The following is a 23,249-nucleotide window of genomic DNA, read 5'->3' as shown; positions in this document are numbered from 1 at the left end:
TTACCTCAATACCAGGTTCCTCCAGCTAGTTCTAGTGGGCTTGTTTCACACTGCTATGGTACTCTTTATGTAACCTCGGCCCCTTAGAGCTCAGGATATTAGCAGTTGCTTCCTGAACTTATAGCTGCTGGGTGTTAGGCTCAGTGACCACAGCAAAACCCTTAACACATATAGTTGGACAAATTCCCTCTTGATACTTCAAAAAGAACTTTTCACTTCTTTAAAATGAAATCAAGGTTACCAACATATGAATTAAAAAATAAGTTAATAGCAGAGAAGAACTATGGTCAAAAAATCAACTTGCTCTACCTGGTACCTGCAGCTACCATCACAGAAGGCACAAGTCAGAATAAAATTAACACATGCTGAGGGTTCTGAGCCCAAGGGATGGGCTGTTTTGCAGACAGAATGTCAGTCTGAGCTTGAAATGTCCCATCTTGTAGATTTGCATTTTCAACTTTGACTGTATTTGAATATTATTAATCTATTTGCCCACAAGTAATTGTTTTAGAAATGACTCCTCAGCAGCAATATAAAATCTCAAACAGTGATGGTGACACTTACCAAGAATACTGTTTTTATTGCTTCAGTACATCCATGGGGCCCTTTTTTATCGTTGCATTTAATGGGTAAGTGTTCATCTTCCAAAGAGTGCAAACACATCAGGGCAAAAGTGTGTTAGAATTAGTAAAGAATAACAGATGGCGTATGGGGGATAGCATATAGATAGCTCTGCAAGTCGAGCTCGCTTCCTAGGATATCCTGCTGTCATTTGGAAGGCAGTGTTTGTGCTTGGCGAATAACAGGGCACTTTCCATAGGACGTAAGACAATGTAGAATCATCCACTCAGGCCCCCTGTTTGCCTGTTAACTGCTGCTTTTGTAAATGCCAAACAAAACAACTTCGAGCTATTTAACTTTGTCTTATTATCATCACCTAAAGAGGCACACAGAAGCCAAGTCTAAAAATGTAAAATTTCTGATGGTAAGGAGGAGGATAAAGACTTGTGTTCCTGTGATGCCTTTCTCCACGTGATGTGAATCAGTTTTTAAAAGCAAATCTACAAACCCATCCAAATCTGCCCAATATTATCACAACTCCCTCCCTCCCTTTCTCCCTTCCTCTTTTGGGTTCCCCTGTTCCTGATTCAAATCTCGCCTCAGTTTTTTTTTTTGTTTTTCTTTTTTGCGGTACGCTGGCCTCTCACTGCTGTGACCTCTCCCATTGCGGAGCACAGGCTCCGGACGCGCAGGCTCAGCGGCCATGGCTCACGGGCCCAGACGCTCCGTGACATGTGGGATCTTCCCGGACCGGGGCACGAACCCAGTCCCCTGAATCGGCAGGCGTACTCTCAACCACTGCGCCACCAGGGAAGCCTTCTCCCCTCAGTTTCAATTGCCCCCCTTTTTATTGAAGTGTAGTTGATTTACAGTGTTGTGTTAGTTTTTGGTGTACAGCACAGTGATTTTATATATATATATATATATATATAAAAGAATACATAAACATAAGAATATATGTATATTCTTTTTCAGATTCTTTTCCATTATAGATTATTATAAGATACCGAATATAGTTCCCTGTACTGTACAGTAGGTCTTTGTTGTTTATCTATTTTATATACAGTAGTGTGTATATGTTAATCCCAGCTCCTAATTCATCCTGTCCTTTCCCCTTTGGTAACCATAAGTTTGTTTTCTATGTCTGTGAGTCTGTTTCTGTTTTGTAAATAATTTCACTTGTACTATTTTTTAGATTCCACATATAAGTGATATCAGGTGATATTTGTCTTTCTCTGACTTAACATCTCTTAGTATGATAATCTCTAGGTCCATTCATGTTGATGCAAATGGATTATTCCATTACTTTTTATGGCTGAGTAGTATTCTGTTGTATGCATTTACCACATCTTCTTTATCCATTTATCTGTTGAGGGACATTTTTGTATAATTTCCCTCTTTAAACAAAGTTTGAATATTGTGAATTGACACTGATCTAATAAATTGTTATTTAGAATGTCTGAATATTCCTCATGAGAGCAAATTTGTTCCCTCTTACTTCATTACTAACTCCATTCTCCCTACAAAATGAATTAAATTAAAAATCTGTGTACAGTTTAAAAAGTATGCGTAGGTGTGTGTGTGTGTGTGTGTGTGTGTCAGTGTGTACTTAGAAAGAGAGAGAAGGGGAGAGAGAAATTATTCACTGAAGGAGAGCTTTCATATTTTAAAAATTGATTTTTGTAAATTAATTATAGTCTTCAATAGTTCTAAACCACCCCAAGTGCTTCATTAGTTAGAATGAGCTTGAGAAATAGGTATGTGTTACCAGTTAATTGAAAAACATATGATGTTGATTAATGCTTAGCTATCTTATTTTAATAGATCTCAACTAAATAAATGACTGCAGTGCTTCCGGACTACAAGATGACAGTTTAAGTTTGCTGCTAGAAAAAGGTACTGAGCCAAGAAATGAAGAAATTTCAGGAAAAAAATGACCATATACTTTCTTAAGAAATTACACATACATTTTCATATGTGAGGGGATTTTAGATTGTAGAATCTCCTCGTTGGTTACAAGCTAGACTGTAGATATCCTTAGACTGATTCTAGAGCCAGGATCTGAGTTCAAAATCCAGCTATGCCTCAATTTCTTCATCTGTAAATTTGGGTTAATTATAGGATCTACCTCACTGGTGATATTTTGAGGATTAAGTGAATGAATATTTGTAAACTGTTTCACCAGCGTATGGCACATAGTAAATACTAAGTGCTTCAAAATTATTAGTTTTTTAAAAAAAAATCAAACCAAAACCCCTGACATTTTCATTAGTGTTATTCATTTAAAAAAATATTAATTGTGAACACATTTCATATATGGTATTGTTGCCAATTACTCTGGATCCTTGTTATGAACAAAACTATTTTATAGATATGGGCGTGTAGTCCATCCAGTAAGAGCATGAAATGAAGAGAAATTCCAGGATTTCAGCACGAAATTACTACCCAGGATCAAAAACATATCAAGTTTCTATGATTAGATTATTCTGCCCTTGCAGACACATCTTCCCATATAAGCAAAGCCAGATCAAAACCGAAAGGTTGCTTGGCGGTCTTCTCATCAGAACAGGGAGAGTTGAATGAACCAAGAGTTTTAGGATATCAGGACATTGAAGCCTGCAGCATCTCTGTCACCAGAGATGGTCATACCAACATCCCCTGGACAGTATTTTAATAAATCCGAGTCACACTGCTTGGCGGATCCTTTCTCGTGCTTTCCTGGTTGACCAATCCCTTGGAGTCAATATTTTTTCATAATCTGGGTGCCTTTGTTCAAGCCACTTCAGGTTTCCTCTGAACTTTTGTTGGCTCGGGAGCATTCTTTCTCTCCATTGCAATTTTGCAAAGCTCTTTTCTGACCCACTATGTATTTATTTCAAAGCTTAATTCTTCAGAGCCTTTTCTTATTTTCAAGTTTCTAAAAAAGAATTCTCACTTTCTAATGGCTGTTTAACATTGAGTAAGCAGTTAAGCAATAGGCATGTAAAACCTAATTGAATTTTGAAATATTTAAAAGAATGTGACTGACCAGAAAAATCTCAAGTTACACCTATTTTCCAATTTAGCAAAATATTATTATTAAAAGTTGCATTAAAATAAGCCAGCAGGAGTTAGCAACTAATATACTCTTTTATGCCAATTTCTACCATTGTCCTCCCTTTATGCAATAGAGTTTGTTCTCAAAAGATGATCAGCAATAACTTGCTTTCCTGGACAGATTTCAGACACAGCATAACTAACATCTCCCTTTCCAGTGGGCTTTTCCAGGTGGAACAGGAATCCTGTATCCAAAAAATGGAGCTCAGTGGTTTGCATCATATTTACATATTTGCGAATTGCTTTGAGAAAAAAAGATAGCTGGTATGCATGCTCTTGGCACACGGAATTGTCTGGTTTGCCCTAAGCCTGCAATAAAAGTTGTTTAACTGATAAGCATCATTGAGTTAGAAATAAGTATGACAGCAAGAATATTCTATCTAAACATTTGTCTACTGTGCCATTTCATTTGGCTTAAATGTTCTCTTAGTATTCTATTTCTCTCCTTGTTCATTGTTGATCTATACATCCTTCCCCCAAATTTATGATTTTAAAGTCTCCCCAGCCTTTTCCATTTTCATCCCTGGCACTTTGGATCAGAAAAAGTAGATCACTCTCTCATCTGGCAAATTATAGATGTAATGAACTGAAGTTGACAGTAAATAATAATGAGTGTACTGATTTCAGAATTTCTGGAAGGAAAGACATGTTTTTAAAAACATTTTTAATTTAAACATACCTCAAAAATTAGAATAAAGCTGGATAAAAGAAAGGTTTTTTCTTTCTTTCTTTCTTTTTAAATAGCCACATAGCAGTGCCATAAGTGTTAAAATTGGAGATATATGGAATCACAAATCTATAAAATCTTGGAGTGTGAAGGGACTTCATGGCAATCTGGTGAACTTTCACAGTTTTGATTCTTGGGCCATCAAGGCTTTGCTTGAGTAGTTCAATGCTGAGAGTTTAATCCTGAGATGTGTCAATAAAATGCAACAGTCTTATCAATTAATACACACATTGCTGAAGATTTGAGATCTGGTGTCATTTTAAAGGAAAATTAAATGAGAACATGTCTGTGAAAATGGTTTATCAACCTTTAAAATCCAAACAAATATCAGATTTTAAAACTTATTCTAAGGACAAAACACCATGTTGCACCATCAATAATGGTAGCATGAACATAAGTGTAAAATATCACTTCCTCAACTAGGCTACAGTTTGTGGAATTAGAAGGGAACAGAGATCAGGCGCCTACTTCCCTCATTTTACAAATAAGGAAACAGAGCCAGAGGGGTGAAGGGATTTCTGGAGACCAAACACCTGGAAAATGTTAGGATCAACACACTTTGATGAGCCTTGATCTTTATACAGCTACTGTAAATTCATGATCAGAACTCCTTCAAGTAAGCTTTGAATTCTCCAGAGACTTGGAGTTGATATTTAAATAAAATTCAAGTACTGATAAAGAGAAATTTATGGTTTTGTACCCCACATCTCTCTTTTTTTTAAAAAAAAAATTTATTTATTTTTGGCTGCATTGAGTCTTTGTTGCTACGTGCAGGCTTTCTTTGTTTGCAGCAGGCAGGGGCTACTCTTCGTTGCAGTGAGCGGGCTTCTCATTGTGGTGGCTTCTCTTGTTGCGGAGCACAGGCTCTATGCACGCTGACTTCAGTAGATGTGGCGCTCAGGCTCAGTAGTTGTGGCTCGCGGGCTCTAGAGCACAGGCTCAGTAGTTGTGGCGCACAGGCTCATTTGGTCCGCGGCATGTGGGATCTTCCCGGACCAGGGATTGAACCCGTGTCCCCTGCATTGGCAGGTGGATTCTTAACCACTGCGCCACCAGGGAGGTCCCACATCTCTTAAATAAAACCTTAACCTAATTAAAAATTAGAACTTTTTTTTCTTTCTAGATTCATTTTTTTATCGGAGTATAATTGCTTTACAATGTTGTGTTAGTTTCTGCTGTACAATAAAGTGAATCAGCTATATGTATACCTATATCCCCTCCCTCTTGAACCTCCCTCCCACCCACCCCCACCCCCACCCCCACCCCCCATCTACGTCATCACAAAGCACTGAGCTGAGCTCCCTATGCTATACAGTAGGTTCCCACTAGCCATCTATTTTACACATGGTAGTGTTTATATGTTAGTCGTAACCTCCCAGTTCATCCCACCCTCCCCTTCCTGCCCTGTGTCCACCCTCATGTTCTCTACATCTGAGTCTCTATTCCTGCCTTGCAAATACGTTCATCTGTACCATTTTTCTAGATTTCACATATATGTGTTAATATACGATATTTTTCTCTTTCTGACTTACTTCACTCTGTATGACAGACTCTAGGTTCATCCACATCTCTACAAATGACCCAATTTCTTTCCTTGTTATGGCTTGTTATTCCATTGTTTATATGTACCACATCTTTATCCATTCCTCTGTCTATGGCCGTTTAGGTTGCTTCCATATCTAGGTTATTGTAAATAGTGCTGCCAAGAACATAGGGGTGCATGTGTCTTTCTGAATTAGTTTTGCCTGGGTATATGCCCAGAAGTGGGATTGCTGGATCATATGGTAATTCTATATTTAGTTCTTTAAGGAACCTCCATACTGTTCTCCATAGTGGCTGTATCAATTTACATTCCCACCAACAGTGCAAGAGGGTTCCCTTTTCTCCACACCCTCTCCAGCATTTGTTGTTTGTAGATTTTCTGATGATGCCCATTCTAACCGGTGTGAGATGATACCTCATTGTAGTTTTGATTTGCATTTCTCTAATAATTAGTGATGTTGAGCAGCTTTTCATGTGCTTCTTGGCCATCTATATGTCTTCTTTGGAGAAATGTCTATTTAGGTCTTATGCCCATTTTTGGATTGGGTTGTTTGTTTTTTGATATTGAGCTGCCTGAGCTGTTTTTAATTAACATTTTTATTTTAAAAGCTAAATATAAAAGATGTGAAATATGTATATTGTTGAAAACTGAATTAAAAAAAAGAAACTAAAGCTACAAAGAAGGTGAAAACAGTTACTAAAAGTCCTAAGACCTAATACTTTGCTAAATTTAAAAGCAATTAAAAAGCAACATTTTAAGGGGGAATTAAAGTTTATTTTCCTACTACTAAAACTATTTTTAATGAAAATATATCAATGTGAAATATAAATACACTTTTAAAGAATCTTTTAATTTTAGGAAGATTCCTTGTTATTAAATCATTTCATTCTCTGGAGATCAAAGCACTTGAAAAGAGCAAAATCCATTGTCTTACCTTTAAAAGGATTTAATTTTAATTACCCTAGAGAGATGGAAATCTATTTCAGAAAAGCCAACCAATAAGCTTCCTTTTTAAATGAGTAAATACTCTGTGTCGCCTAAATTTTTCATGATGTAGTTTAAACTCATGTATTATTGCTCTTTCATTAATAGAAATGGGCAGAAGCTGAAAACCACCTTCAATTTAATAATATTACTTTATGTATTTTAAGACTGTTATTAAGGTTCTTCTTAGTCGTCTTTTTATATCTAAGAAACCTAATTTCTTGTCATTTAAATGTATAATCTACTGTCTACCATTTAATGATCTTTCACGTTTCTTAGACCTGAATTCATATCTATCATGTATCTATTTGGAGTTTAAATATGAATATAACACATTTGAGAAACATGAGTATAAGGAAATCTTTTCTAAACCCTTCTACATGTAAAAATCTCTATTATATAGTTATTTTCTGACTTAAATTTACCACCCTGCATTACCTTTTTATTTATAATAACTGCTATAATTTAACAATGTCATTTTGAAATTTGATTGTTTTTACAGGGTCTAGAATTACTGAGTTCTGCAAACTTAATTAACCATCTTCAAGCTTATCATTCAGATGATAGGAAAATATGTTAAATGGTACTATAGTGAAAAATGACTAATGCATTGTTTCTTGTTTTTTGGAATACGTTTATACTTTTCTCTAAGTCAAACCTGATATATTGGACAATGTATCTAGTATCTAGTATAGAAAATAGGTTTTTATCTTATATGGCAAATTTGAACAATTCTTGGATTCTTAGAGTGATGTGTTGAGTATGTGAAACTCAATTCAGGCTCTGAAGGAAAGGGTGTCGTGATTGATTAGTGATGTCCGCCAGGGATGTACATCGGGTGATTTAAATCTTTATGGGGAAAATAATTAATTTATTTTTTAATCTATTTTATTCTAATATGCTTTACATATTTGAGGTTAGGGATACAGCTGGGATGTTTTAAACCATTAAAAAAAAAGAGTTAAACCATTTTTAAAAGGTTAAGTGGTAAGTTGTCTGGAACTTTTTTTAAAAATTTTTTTGCGGTACGCGGGCCTCTCACCGTTGTGGCCTCTCCCGTTGCGGAGCACAGGCTCCGGACGCGCAGGCTCATCGGCCATGGCTCACGGGCTCAGCCGCTCCGCGGCATGTGGGATCTTCCCGGACCGGGGCACGAACCCGCGTCCCCCGCATCGGCAGGCAGACTCTCAACCACTGTGCCACCAGGGAAGCCCTGGAACTTTTTCTTGGTGAGCAAATACATTGCCTTGGAAATTTAGGTCAATTCCCAATTTTACTATTAATACCAAAGAGTTCACTGGTGTATTAGTTTTTTATTGCTGCATGACTTTATACATTATCACAGCAAACATAATGGCTAAAAACAACACAGATTTATTATCTCATAGCTTCTGAAGATCAGGCATCCAGACATTGCTAATCTGGGTCCTCTGGGCCCTCTGCCTGCTTGCAGTTGATGAACAAAAAGAGAAAGTTAAACAAAGTATCATTTGGGTAGCTAGTTAAAATGCTGTGACTCAGAGTCAGGTTACTCAGTGACATACCAGTTACTTTGTGTGGGTTTAAGAGTTTTGGAGCAAAATGGCTCTAAACAAAACACATCATCTGAGCGCGTAGGGCAAATAGGTATATGAAATACTGAATAAGAAAGGGAGGTTGTGGCAGACCTTTTACTTCTTTTAGTCTTCTAGAAGTTGATTACCGAGGTATCAGCCTGGGCTGTGGTCTCACCTAAGGTTTGGCTGGGGAAGGAACCCCCGTCTCAATCATATAGTTGTTGGTAGCATTCAGCTGCTTATGATGGCTTCAGTTTATTCTTGGATGTTGGCCAGAGACTACCCTAAGCTCCCTGCCAGCTGGTCCTCTCCATGAGGAAGCTCATGACATGCAGCTTGCTTTTCCAAAGCTAGCGAGGGAGAGTCTCTCCTCACAAAATAGGCATTACAGTCTCATGTAACATAATCATGCCCCTTAAGCACATACAACCCATCATCTCTACCATATTCTATTTGTAGAAGCAAGTTACAGGTTCTCCAGGGGAATCAGCTCTGCAAGGATCTGACTACCATGAGGTAGAAATACTAGGGACCATCATATGGTATGTCTGCTCCAGCTGGAATGAATACATTTTTCAGGGAGCTTTCTCTTAATATGAGAAAATATTCTCAAACAGCCTGAAGATACTCTGTGTCATCAATTGCATCTGCTCTAATCCTCTGATACTGAGAGGGAGAGAAAATGTGAAAGGAAACATGGAACTTAGACTGATTATTTCGTTCTTAAGAATGCTTATGGAAAAAACTGGACGCGTAATACCATGAGTAAATGTATATATTAGAGAAAGACTAAGCAGGGACAAAAGCTGAAATCACTAAAATGTCAAAATATATTTTAAGAAGACAGAGTCCGTGGGGGAAAAAAAAAAGAAGAAGAAATCCTGGGCTCTAAGCACCAAGAATGAGAGAAAGCAAAGCTGTTTCTTAAAAGAAGTGAACAACTTAGCCATCCAAATGCTGAATTGGCAACCCCAAGTGTTAATCACAATAAACATCACAGTTTTACTCTTCCTTGGTGGGTAATTGATCATCAAAAGTCCAAAAAAAAAAAAAAAGTCAATCCAAAGTCAATATAACCAAGAGGTATTTTCACCCTCAGACTCCACGGAGAACTAGGATATTTGCTTATGGGGTGTGTTAATACCCTAAGCGTCTACAAGAGTGCTGGACACAGAGGAGATGCTTAAACTATGTCTGTCCAGTCACTTTTTGGTGATTCCTTGACATTACTTTCACCAGAGACAAGCCAAAACAATCTCTCTCTAACTTAGGTCTTCAGAAGTTTTTCTGGAGCAGACCACTCTTAAGTTTATGCAAGCTGTTGTAGTTGCAAAGTAGGGTACAGATGAAAGCACAAAGAAATTTGGTGCATTCTCAAGAGAACAGGGTTAATATTTAAAGCAGCTTTGTTAAAAATATGGCCTGAGAACTCAAGAGCTCCTAATTCATTTTCAACATCCCTGCTAGGATGGGAGGGATGCTGGGTGGCAAAATTCCAGGGGGTCATGTGTTGCCAAGGGCGCCCTGAAGACATGACTGATTCAAGAAGAGATTCCCCAAAATAAGAAAAACAGGTCAGAATACAGGAAACTATTTGCACCTTGTTTGCAAAGAATAATAAGAATAATACGTTTTTTTTAATAGGACTTTGAAACTTTGAGGGATAACATTAATTACACTGAAATGTGAGATATATCTGACCTATTATTGAATATAGGTTCTAATTGAAGAATGACCTTACAAAATAATTACCTTTGTTTTTATTTTTAAGATTAAACTATGAGCTCCAGTTTTGTATCAAAGATATACTAGCCATGATTTTATGATGAGTCTATTAAAGAGTAAGGTAAAATTTTCTTTATCTGAGGTCTCAAAATAGAAGTTCTGATTCTGAGTTTACAGTACTGAAAGCGTGCTCTTTGAATAAGGGAAAGGAATACATTTAAAAGTTTCGTTCTCTATTTGTTCCTGCCACTCCCGGTTTAATTTTGTTCGTGAATCCTTGACTATTTAGTAAGAGTTCCATCCGCTTTTGAAAACCATAATCTTACCGAGACTGACAAATTTAGTTTGATGCCATGAAGTAATAAAGATAAGTTGAAATACTAACCGTTAATCTTGATTTGTCTCATGTAATCTTCTGTAATATTATTTTCGTATTAGAAAAGTAAGATATTACTAATTTAAATGTCCGCATTTTTAAAGTTTCAAAGTGATATTTAAGTCAAGAGGCTATATAAGAAAGAGTTGCTGCTTATTAATAAAACCTTATGATAATATAGGTTGATTGATTTAGTTTGTCAGCTTTCCTATGACTTTCCTCCAATTTATCTTGTCTTTTTTTTGTAGGTGTATTTCGGTGAGTTAACACAGAATTCATTAGCTATACTATATATACATGCCACTGAAGCTGAATATTATATATATATATAAATATATGTATGCATCAGATATTTACAAAGTTACAATAATGCTATTTTTATGCCTAGTGTTATGGGATTCTCCTAATACTGTAGTTTTAATTTTAAATTCATACTGCACTCTGGTGGAGAATGAGATCAATGCAAAATTTTTCTTATGTTGGTACTTTATAGTGTTAATTATGGATTATTTACACTTTAAAAAGTGAAATGTATAAGAGTGTTGTGATCTGTAATTTACTCAAAGGTGAGATGGTATAACTTAAATATTCCATATAATATATAATATTTAACCTCATAGTACATATGAGTTTTTCTCTAAATTGGTTTTAAAAATAGAGGAAAATTCACTAATGAAACAGTTCATTTGATTTCTCACAGTGTATTTGGCATATATATATATATATATATATATATATATATATATATATATACACATTTGTATATATGGATATAATTTATACCATGCGGATCCTAATATAAGGAAATATAGAATAAAAGTTAATCCCTCATTTTTTCCAACTAGAAGACAAAAGAGTAGCCAATTTTCTTCCATAAGTTTGAAAAATGAGGATTAGATTTTAAAATATTGGCTTGTAACATTTCATTTTTGATCTTAATTTCATTCAGCAAGTTTATTTAAACTCTGTGGAGGAACCTTTGGCAACAGTATCTTTGTCACCACTAGAACCACCTTTCAAATACCTAGCAGTTTTCTCATTTTTTTCTAAGTTATCTCAAATTAAATTAGTGCTTTTGAAATCCATTTATGGTGTTGTCTCTGGAAATTTTATTCCAAGTAACCGGTATGGAATCACGTACCAGTAGTACATATTTTTTTCTGTTTCACTCCGTAAATGCTTATTAAGGATCTCCACAACCTTTTTCTAATTTTTAAGATCACCTTTGAAAGGTTTCTCCAAAATATCTTACAGTTGCAGTTGTGAGATCATACCCTCATAAATAATGACTGAATCTTTGTTACATTGTATACTTTCTTTTTTATTGAGCCAGTCGAGAAAAGTTTCATGAGAACTACAAACTCTATAAGAATTTGTACAGATGATACATAGTACAGCTTCCCTTTAGTGGAATGGTCTAGATTGATGTGTCCTCCCCAGACATTATTTTTTTTTTTATAGTAAATTAACTGAGAGAGCTCTTTATATTAGACTCTGTAAGGCATTCAATATTAGTAGATTCCGCTTTTCAGAGAGAGAATTTTTGAGAACAAATGTTGTCATGCATTTGGGCGATATTTAGACTTTGACTTTGATTTTCTGAAAGAAATTGGCTTCAGGGAGTTCCCTGGTGGCGCAGTGGATAAGACTCTGCACTCCCAATATAGGGGGCCTGGGTTGGATCCCTGGTCAGGGAACTAGATCCCACATGCATGCTGCAACTAAGGAGCCCGCATGCTACAACTAATGAGCCCTCATGCCACAACTAAGGGGCCTGTGGGCCACAACTAAGACCCAGCACAACCAAATTAATTAATTAATTTTAAAGAAAGAAATTGACTTTGAAAGAAATAGCCAAAATTTATCACTTGCCACCCTCTGTATAAATACTGTTAAAACTCAAAGGATTAAAACATCTTATCAAATGAACTTATAATTTCGTATTTTTACTAAATAGTTCGTAGTCATCTACTTAAACTAGTCATTTTCCAACTGTATCACCATGAAAAATCTACAGTTCAAATTTTTATTTTCATCTAGTTGAAAAATGACTCTTAGATGTACTTGCAGACCAAGATTTTTAAGGGATTTCTTGTTTAGTATTGGTTCTGCCACCACTTAGGGAACAAGCCTGTGCTAAATGTGTTCTACACTTATAAGTCCCTGTCTTCCTCATTTAAAAATATTCTATGGCAAGAGAAAGCATTGCAAAACCCAGAATATTTTAGTTTAGTTTACTTATGCTGTTTACAGTTGTATGCCTTTATAGGTCATGTGAAAAATCCTTTTTAAAATACGGTTTATTGAGCTCTAAACTGCCTGTTGGCCGATGTCATATATTGTCATTTCATTGTCAGTATAAATTATTGCAGAACCTCAAGATTCTTGGAAATCTTAGATTTTGACAAGGGAGCAAATCCAAGAACAAGGGATAAAACCAATCATGGGCAAAACAGTGGAACCTGGCTTGTTAACTTTGAAATAAAACATTGAAAGTATTTGTAAGGAAAGTTTTCCATTCAATAAAATTAGGTTTGGTTGTCAGCTAATATACACTCCTTTAAACACTTTAGATTTTGTGTTAATATTGATTGTTGTGATAGGGTTGAAATACTAACCAAAAATGAGGTTTATGAATTCTTAATTATATGGAGAGTGGTTGGATAACACTGTGTGTGTGTGTGTGTGTGTGTGTGTGTGTGTGAGAAAAGGGCTCATCCTTCATCTTCATAGGAACCGATCGTTATTACACACGAGGACTCAGTGGAGGTATGTTAGATTCTTTGTTAATGAGTTGGCAGGTTAGTTATTTTGCTGTCAAAGTTGATTTAGAGAAAATGCCTTGAAGCCATAGTCCATATTGGATTTCCCACCCTTTCCTTTCTGCATTGAATTTACCTCCAAGTCACGTGCAGGGCAGCTTGAGAAACCGGGGTTGTGAAGCCTTGACACTTTATGTTGTATTTGGAAACTGAGAAGATAAGAGAATGTACTTTTAAGCCAGTTTGAAGTACAGGGTCAGGATGGCAGGACCCACGCGAGGCAGTGGTCCTTCCCCTTCCCCTCCCCCTCCCCCTCACACTTTACTTTTCCTGTTGTGGAGATGAATGAGCAAAGGATGAAGAGAAGAGAAGCTTCAGTCTCAGTTCTTTCCCAGAGTACAGAAGCTCCAAAGAAATTTCCGTTGTATTGGTCAAGGAAAGAGATAGACAATGGTCCTGAACTAGTCCCTAACTCTTTTTTTTTTCAATTTAAATAAACTTTTTATTTTAGAATAGTTCTGGATTTGCAGAAAAGTTCCCAAGTTAGTAGAGTTCTGTAAAACCCACCCACCTACTTTTCTTTACTGTTGACAGATTGGTCTGGTGCATTTGTCACAACTAACAGACCAGTAATAGAACAGTAATGTTACTGGGACTCTATACTTTATTTGGACTTTATTAGGGTTTTTGACACCAATGTTTTTGTTCTTTCCCAGGATCCCATCTATGACACCACATTTTTTTCTATTTGTGCAGTCAGTTGTTTTTTTAAAATTTTTATTGAAATATATTTGATTTACAATGTGTTAATTTCAGGTGTACAGCGAAGTGGTTCAGTTATATGTGAAAAACTATATATGTATACATATTCTTTTTTGTATTCTTTTCCATTATTTGTTATTACAAGATACTGAGCACAGTCCCCTGTGCTATACAGTAGATCCTTGTTGGTTATCTATTTTATATATAATAGCGTGTATATTTTAATCCCAAACTCCTAATTTATCCCCCCTCCCCTTTCCCCTTTGGTAACCATACGCTTGTTTTCTGTGTAGGGCACCAACTTTTATTTAGTCCTAATATTTCCTTAGGCTCCTCTGGGCTGTGATAATTTCTGACTTTCCTTGTTTTTAATGACCTCGACGGTTTCCGGGAGAAATGGTCAGATCTTTTGTAGAATGTCCCGCATTTTGGGTTTGTCCGATGTTTCTCTCACGGCTTGACTTGGGTTGTGTGTTTTTCTCAGGAAGACCGCAGAGGTGAAATACCATTCTCCACCCATCATATCAAGGATGCAGGTCATTAACATGATGTATCACTGTTGTTAGCTTTAGTTACACAGCTTAGGCCGTGTTTGTCAGGCTTCTCCATTGCAGAGTGACTTTTTCTTCTCCTTCCACACTGTGCTGTTTGGAAGCAAGTCACTAGACATGTAGCCTACACTGAAGGAACTGGGAGTCATACTCCAGCCCTCCTTGAGGAAGGAGCATCTATTTAATGATTGGGGATACTCCTACATGGGAGGTTTGTATCTTCTTCCCCATTTAATGTTTTTTAATCCGTATGTACTCACCGATATATATTTTATATTTTGGGTTATAATCCAGTAATATCTTTAGTTATTTAGCTGTGTTCACGGGGAGCTCCTTCAGTTCACTCCTGTGTCTCTTCCCCATCTTTTAATTATTAATCAGTTGGGTTACACCAAGCTTAGGGTTCACCAGGGGTATAACCTGTTACCCAGGGATGAGGTGGGAAAGAGAATATCAGCACTTTTTCTTTTTTCATCTTCCCTCTTGAGCCTCCCTCCCACCCTCCCTATCCAACCCCTCTAGGTCATCTCAAAGCACCGAGCTGATCTCCCTGTGCTATGCGGCTGCTTCCCACCAGCCAACTGTTTTACATTCGGTAGTGTATATATGTCGATGCTACTCGCACTTCACCCCAGCTTCCCCCTCCCACCCCATTGCAGCACTATTTACAATAGCCAGGACATGGAACCAACCTAAATATCCATTGACAGATGAATGGATAAAGAAGATGTAACATATATATACAATGGAATATTACTCAGCCATAAAAAGGAAGGCCACACAGTGAGAGCCCCGCGTACAGCAAAAAAAAAAAAAAAAAAAATGGTACTGATAAACCTAGTTGCAGGGCAGGAATAAAGAGGTAGACATAGAGAATGGACTTGAAGATCAGCAGTTTTTAGGACAACCTTCATACCAAAAGCTGGTGCTTTGGTACAAGTGATGAAGTTTCAGTTTTTATCTCAGAAGGCTCTAAAGTGGGTCAAAACAATGCACTAGAAATCAAATTCAACGAGCATGTTGCCTCCCAGGGAAAGAAAATATTGTTTCCAGTTTTATTTTTCTCAAGTTATGCTCAGGTACAGTGTTTAATATGGATGATCAAAGATAAGTTCTCGATATATGCCACCTTTTAATTATTTCTATGAATCCGTAGCAGCAAATTCAGCTCCACATCTACAAAATTAAAAAATATATACAGACAAATACCTGATTCCTACAGTAATCATTCCTGTGGTAATCCTAGTGTTTAAACCTTTTACATGATGCCGTGTGGATCCACATTGTTGTGTGAAGCAACAGACTTTCATAGCATTTTAGTGGTTCTGGGCATGGAGGTTAGGTGGGGGAAAAAAAAAGATAAATTGATAAAATATTTTGGGTTTCAATCCAGTTGCCAAGAGCCTGTGGATGGTGACCAGTAAAGTTTTTCTCAATGCATCTTAAATGAGCAAAATTTCCTTTCCAGCATTTAAATGATACTTTTACCATATTAGGAGTAAAATAGTAAAAATTACTCATTCATATTGCTTCCTATTTCAGAGAGTACCATTGGAAATAACGGCAGTTTTCTTTCAAAATCTGTACATGTTTTGTAATGTCACACCCGGCTACAAGAGTTAATTTGAAATTCCCTTTTTCCTTTAAGAGTTTTTATCCTTGCCCCTCCCCCTCCCAGTGCAAAATTAATTTTGACTCAGGTGGTATAGTTGTCACTTTCTTTTGTGATAAGGGAACTCCTCACATGTAAGCAAATAAATCTTATAGCCTTGGAAGGAAGTTTCTTCTCCAGCATTTTCCATGCTAAATCGTTGGCCAACATTCTTATTTTATAGGTCAAGATGGAAATAATCAAGGAAGAAACTGTTTCTCTCCAAACATATGCATGTATTTCTCAAAAATGTTGTGTCACAAGGACTCGTGTACTGGGGTTGTCTGTGTAGTTTGACCTAGTTCTGATAAACATAAACCCTTCATTCAGTAGGTTAGTACAAGCTCTTTTTTTGGCTTATTTCTTTCAAATATATTGATTTATTTTTTCATAATAAATGTAATAAGTGGTCATTAGGTACAATTTTGAAAATATGGAAAAAACGAAGGGGAAAAAAGCCAACTCTAATCTCATCATTCAGAATCAATGACTACTAATATTTTTCCTAAGTCTTATTTGTGTTTTACATAGTTGTAAACATATTATATGTAAATTTACATCTTGTGTTTGTTTTTCACTTGTATAGAAATAATTTCTCATGTTATATAATTTTCCCTGTTTTTATTGCCTATAGAACATCACAGTGATTAAATGCACCTTCATTTAATCATTTTCATTACTTAGTGATATTTGAGATAAAAGATTTTAAAAATACAAATTAGCTCTAGAAAAAAAGAAGTTTTGAAACATTCTGAATACAACCTGTAGTAAATACCTAAATTGCTTTATTTATATGAAATTAAAAAAGCTAATAAATATAGTTATATACTTTCCTTTAACTAAAATTAAGTGATAATTTTACAAAGCCTCTAAATTTTCTTTTCTTTTCTTTCTTTCTTTATTTTTTTGGCTGTGTTGGGTCTTCGTTGCTGCATGCCGGCTTTCTCTAGTTGTGGCGAGCGGGGGCTACCCCTTGTTGCGGTGCACGGGCTTCTCGTTGCAGTGGCTTCTCTTGTTGTGGAGCACGGGCTCTAAGCACGTGGGCTTCAGTAGTTGCGGCTCGCAGGCTCAGTAGTTGTGGCTTGTGGGCTCTAGAGCGCAGACTCAGTAGTTGTGGCACACAGGCTTAGTTGCTCCGTGGCATGTGGGATCTTCCCGGACCAGGGGTCGAACCCGTGTCCCCTGAAGTGGCAGGCGATTCTCAACCACTGTGCCACCAGGGAAGTCCCTAAATTTTCTTTTAAATATGACCACTCAAATTGTGTATTTAATATTATTCTAACAGCGGCCACCTGAGTAAGAAAGATAAAGTTTCCTTTTTAAAAAGAGGTTAGTGTATTTTAAATAAATTAGTCCACCAAAAAGCATGAATTATATACTTAAAAGCTTTTACTCTCTTTAAAAATTGGATACTTCAATATCCATTAAGAGATTCAAGTATTAGGTGTTTAGCTTGAGTCAGTAGTTAGATTTTCTTTCATCATTTACTGACAAACTACTTACACGTTGTCAAAATTATTTTGGCATTTGTTATCTCGTTTGCCTGATACCAAAGCCCATGTTCTTCCCGTCATTGTCAGTAAGTTTTGTAACGGCAGGACCACTCTAGTCTTGTCTTGCCCATCAGTTTTTCTCCAGCATCAAGGAGAGTGCCTGCCACCCAGTAGGCAGTTAATAAATGCATGTTAAAATAATGCTTGTTCTCCTCTGCTAACATTTCCAAAGACTATGAAAAGATCTTTGAAGAATCTGGAAAATTGGAATGGAAAATCATATCTAGACTGTAAAAGTTATGCAGAGTCCTGTTAGTAAAAGCACAGAAAAATCTTAGAAAGGAGCCAGTATTCTTTTAAGTGATTTATACATAAACAGTAAAATACGTATTGCAATGGTTGCTTTAATTATTACCATCTCAAGGTCAGAGATTCTGCACTTGTCAGTTGCCCATTTCTCTTAGATTTGAGCATACAAAGCTTATATTTATCCAAAAATAATGTATTCCAAAGTAATCCTTAGATCTGTCACACTTTTCTTGCACCCTGAGTATGAAGGTATCTTGGATATTCAGAACCTCTTATGTATTTGAGGTACAAAACATAATTTGTAGGTACTGGAGCAATTTTAGCTTTTTTATATATGTAGGATGTGTCCATCCAAAGGTAAGTGATTTTACTTAGTTGGTGAGGAATATGAAAATAAGATAATTTTATTTAGTTGTTGAAATCAAAAGGGAAATATCTAATACATTAATACTTAGTAAAGAGCATGGTAATTAAGAGCTTGTGATAATGAAGATAAATAAAACCTAATGCTGATCCCAAAGATACCACTTATTAGGTGTGTGACCCTAGGTGAGTTATTTAAACACTCTAAACCTTAGTTTCTTTAGTTATGAAACAGAAAAAACTATAATTTATTCATTGTTTCCTTTTCCATCGTTATGATGGTTAAATGAGATAATGCATGTTAACCATTTGTCATTTAACACGGCATTTAACACAGTGTTTGACATAGAAGAAGCAAAGTGGGGCTTCCCTGGTGGTGCAGTGGTTGAGAGTCCGCCTGCCGATTCAGGGAACACGGGTTCGTGCCCCGGTCCGGGAAGATCCCACATGCCGCGGAGCGGCTGGGCCCGTGAGCCATGGCCGCTGAGCCTGCGCGTCCGGAGCCTGTGCTCCGCAACGGGAGAGGCCACAGCAGTGAGAGGCCCGCGTACAGCAAAAAAATCAAAAAACAAACAAAAAAAAAAACGAAAAAAAAGAAGCAAAGTGAAACATTTGCCATCTGTATCCGAAGAAAGATATAAAGATGTAATGTATAGTGTGAAAGCAGCCTATTAAAATGGGACGAAGTGGAAATTTTGAATTCTAAGTGTCTAGGACAATGCTTATTTGCTACTCGATTTAATAAGGAATCTTTTCGTTTATTTTAAATTTTTATTAATTTTTTTCTATTGAAGTACAGTTGATTTACAATGTTGTATTAGTTTCAGGTGTACAGCAAAGTGATTCAGATATATATAACATATATATATATATGTTCTTTTTCTGATTCTTTTCTGTTATAGTTTATCACAAGATATTGAATATACTTCCCTGTGCTATACAGTAGGACCTTGTTGTTTATTTTATATAGAGTAGTGTGTATCTGTTAATCCCAAACTCCTAATTGATCCCTCCCCCTCCTTTCCCTTTTGGTAACCATAAGATTATTTTCTATGTGTGAGTTTATTTCTGTTTTGTAAATAAGTTCATTTGTATCATTATTTTAGATTCCACATTTAAGTGATATTATATGATATTTGTCCTTCTCTGACTTACTTCGCTTAGTATGATAATCTGTAGGTCCAGCCATGTTGCTGCAAATGGCAGTATTTTATCGCTGTTTATGGCTGAATATTATTCCATTGTGTGTGTGTGTGTATTTAGTGCTCCTACACTGTTGGTGGAAGTGTAAATTTGTGCAGCTGCTAGGGAGAACAGTATGGAGATTCCTTTAAAAACAAAAAAATAAAGTTACCATATAATCCAGCAATCCCATTTCTGGGCATATATCCAGAAAAGATGAAAACTCCAGTTCAAAAAGGTACAACCCAAATGTTCATAGGGATCCAGGAATCTTGATTGGCTTGTTCATAACTTTCTTTGCCCCCCTAGCTTCTGCACGTGCACAAGATGGAGAGAGTGAGGCTGAGTTTTTACCTGATGACTTTGAAGAAAAGCCAGAAAGAGGAAAGAAACATAACAATTTCACTTTGTGCAACGTGTGTAACATTCAGCTGAATTCGGCCGCTCAAGCCCAAATCCACTACAATGGCAAATCACATCAAAAAAGATTAAAACAACTCAGCAATGGCATGGTGAAGAGCGACAATGGTAAGTGTTTCTAAAGATATATTCTCAGTTTTACATCATCAAGTTATTTGTGTACCTGCAGATGGGGAAATAACAGAATAATCTGTATTTTTAAAACCAGGAAAAACATTAAATAAAAGCTTAGTAGGTTAAAATAAAGAATATCTCACAGGTTTTTGAGAGAGAAGGGGAAATTTATTTGTCGTCTATGCTTAAATTTATTAGGATTGTGATCATGACCCACCAGGACATTTATGGTAATTTGAAAAAGTTGACATTAGGTTTTCTTGATGTTTGACTTTAATATAGTTATTTGGAAATGGGCATTCTTTTACATTTTATATAAAACAATGCTTTTTATGTTTGTTTTGTGCATGTTGGGGCTTCAGTTGGTTAGTAAGACTGCAATTGATTTTAAAAAAATACCTATCTTTTCGGGTAGGTGTTTTAACCAATAAAATATGATCTATTAGTATGTACAGATTGTTTAAATTTGCTGGTGAAAATTCATGGTTTGCTTACTCACTTTAGACTGCTTTTTAAAAGTATAAGTTGAATTTAGGAGTAAGCAGATTTTTAAAATAGCACACATATACTTTTGGAAAAGAATGGAAGGTTATTAGGAAAAGCATGGAGTGGTGAGGGAGGGAAGGGTGGAATTCTGCCGCAGGATGTAGGGGAGCTGAAACAATAGCAACTCCAAAGAGTTACAGTATTGTGGTCCGGTTGGATGTTTCATGTTTCATCGATAAGGTATATTTTATCTACATTTTAATGACATTTAAAAATGAGACTGAATTTTGATCTGTTCCAGTATTTGAGATCGAAGACAAATATAATTTCGTAGTTTGCTTCAAGGAAATCATTTCTACCTTGCTTTGTAGTTTTTACTATGAATGAACTGGAATATTCTAACAGAAAGGACTCCTTGTTTCTCTTTTGTATGTCAAATCGTTAATCATGGATCTTATCAGTCAAAAAGATGTAAAAAATAAAGATAGTCATCAGAAAGTAAATAAGAACTACTAAATTCCGTAGACCCAAGATGAACTAGTGAGGCAAATGTACTTATTAAATCATGTCTAAAAATATGGATTTCACAGTCTCTATTTTGAATCTCCTAAGGAAAATCTTTTCCCTGTCATTGATATTTAAGTAGAATCATCTTAAGTACAGCATGATTCAATTTCAAGTTGTTTTTCTTTAAGTTGGTGTTGGTGGGGAAGCAGGATCTGGCCTCTTTCCCTGACATTGAATTAAATCTCAGAGATAGTTTCGGGTGAAGTAGGAAAGAATAGCTTTATTGCTTTGCCAGGAGAAGGGGGACACAGAGGGCTAATGTCCTCAAGACTGTGTGCCCTGCCCTGGAGGGGGTTGTGAGGAGTCTTATGGTGTTCAAGGAGCAGGGCGTGGTCAGCTCGTGGACATTCTTCTGATTGGCTGGTGGTGAGGTAATGGGGAGTTGGCATCATCAACCTTCTGGTTCCAACCTTCTGGGGTCTCCGTGCTTGTGGGCAGCAGACAGTTAACTTCTCCCACCTGGTGGGGGTTTCAGTATCTGCAAAACAGCTCAAAGATATTGTGATGTGTATCCCTTGAGGGGGAACCAGGACCCTGCCCCAAGGCTGCACTGTTGTTTCTTGACTGCACCGCCCTTGTCTCTGCATCCCCTCCCTTCCCTGATTAGCAACTGTTTGAACCTGCTTGTTTGGGACTCATGGAAGGTCATGGAGGCTGAATGAAGCCTATTTCTTGTAATCAAGATATGAGGGACACAGAAAGGCTTTTGTGCCCAGGAGCCCTACAAGGTCCTGCTCAGTTTCAGTGGTGCTAATGGTGTCAGCTTTGGTGTTTTATTTCACGGTACCTTGATATTTACAAACCTCTTCAGAGAAGCAATAAATTACATCACAGAAAGAAACTCAAGAGACATGCCTGGTTTAGAAATTCATATCAGAGCTAGTCTCAGACGAAATTTAGGATGGTCAACAACTTTCAAATCATAATACTAGGAATGATTTTCCTCAAATCAAATATTTTAAAATAATTACATCAGTGCACATATTGTGGGCTAGCATTATACTAAAGGCTTTATGTACATTTTCTTATTTATTTTTTTCTCACAACGAGAGAGATATTTCCATTATCTTCCTCTTACAGATGTGGAAATTGAGGATAATGTCAATTGAATCCTGTACTGAAGGTCACCCAACTGTTAAATGGTCAAACTAGAAATCAAACTCAGGTGTTATTCATTAAATAGGTGTATTCTAAAGTATACTGTCTCCCCAAAATTAATATTCTGTAGAAACTGTGCCTTTCTTTATTCAAGGAGAAAAATTATTTTAAGAGAATATAAAAAATAAAATTCTATCAGATTCCCAACAATGCATTGATCGATATGGTGCTTAACAAATTTTAGTGCTACATTTTCGATACATATTATCTTTTCTAGGTTATTAGCATTAAATTTATAAAAGTAATTAAAAATGAGGGCTTCCCTGGTGGCACAGTGGTTAAGAATCCACCTGCCAATGCAGGGGACATGGGTTTGAGCCCTGGTCTGGGAAGATACCACATGCCGTGGAGCAACTAAGCCTGTGCGCCACAACTACTGAGCCCACATGCCACAACTACTGAAGCCCATGCACCTAGAGCCTGTGCTCCGCAACAAGAGAAGCCACTGCAATGAGAAACCCACACACCACAGCAAATAGTAGCCCCCGCTCTGTGCAACTAGAGAAAGCCCGCGCACAGCAACGAAGACCCAATGCAGCCAAAAATAAATAAATAAAATAAATAAATTTATTTTAAAAAATGATTATGAATTAACGGGAGCACTTGGTTTAGGTCATATTAGTTTGACCTGAAATCATACTTCAGAGGAGCCCTCACCACTAACTACAGGTGGATCTAACTATAGACAATCCATTCACAACTGAGTTAGTTGTTACTTTACATTAATATAGCAACATATTATTTCTTTTAAATATCCCTCCGTCCCCCAACTCTAAAAATGTACTTTTTCAGACCTGTTGGGAAAAAGAAAGGAGCCCAATTCTGAGCCTTATGTACTTATTAATTGTCGTTCCTTTACCTAC

At 36.5% G+C, this 23,249-nt stretch overlaps 1 protein-coding gene across 2 annotated transcripts in view; it reads left to right on the top strand.

Moving 5' to 3' along the window:
• ZNF385D (zinc finger protein 385D) overlaps positions 1 to 23,249 on the top strand; it is a 934,321-nt gene that overhangs the window by 200,516 nt on the left and 710,556 nt on the right. For both annotated transcript variants that reach the window (XM_029214260.1, XM_029214259.1), the window contains exon 2: positions 19,951 to 20,169. In XM_029214260.1, coding sequence (XP_029070093.1) covers positions 19,951 to 20,169 — 219 coding nt within the window. The remainder of the gene's footprint in view (positions 1 to 19,950; positions 20,170 to 23,249) is intronic.

This window comes from Monodon monoceros, unplaced genomic scaffold, assembly GCF_005190385.1.
Source record: "Monodon monoceros isolate NGI ecotype Baffin Bay Population unplaced genomic scaffold, NGI_Narwhal_1 Super_Scaffold_11, whole genome shotgun sequence".
Classification (NCBI taxonomy): domain Eukaryota; kingdom Metazoa; phylum Chordata; class Mammalia; order Artiodactyla; family Monodontidae; genus Monodon; species Monodon monoceros.
Note: the sequence above shows the minus strand (reverse complement) of the source record. Positions and strands in the feature narration are given on the sequence as shown.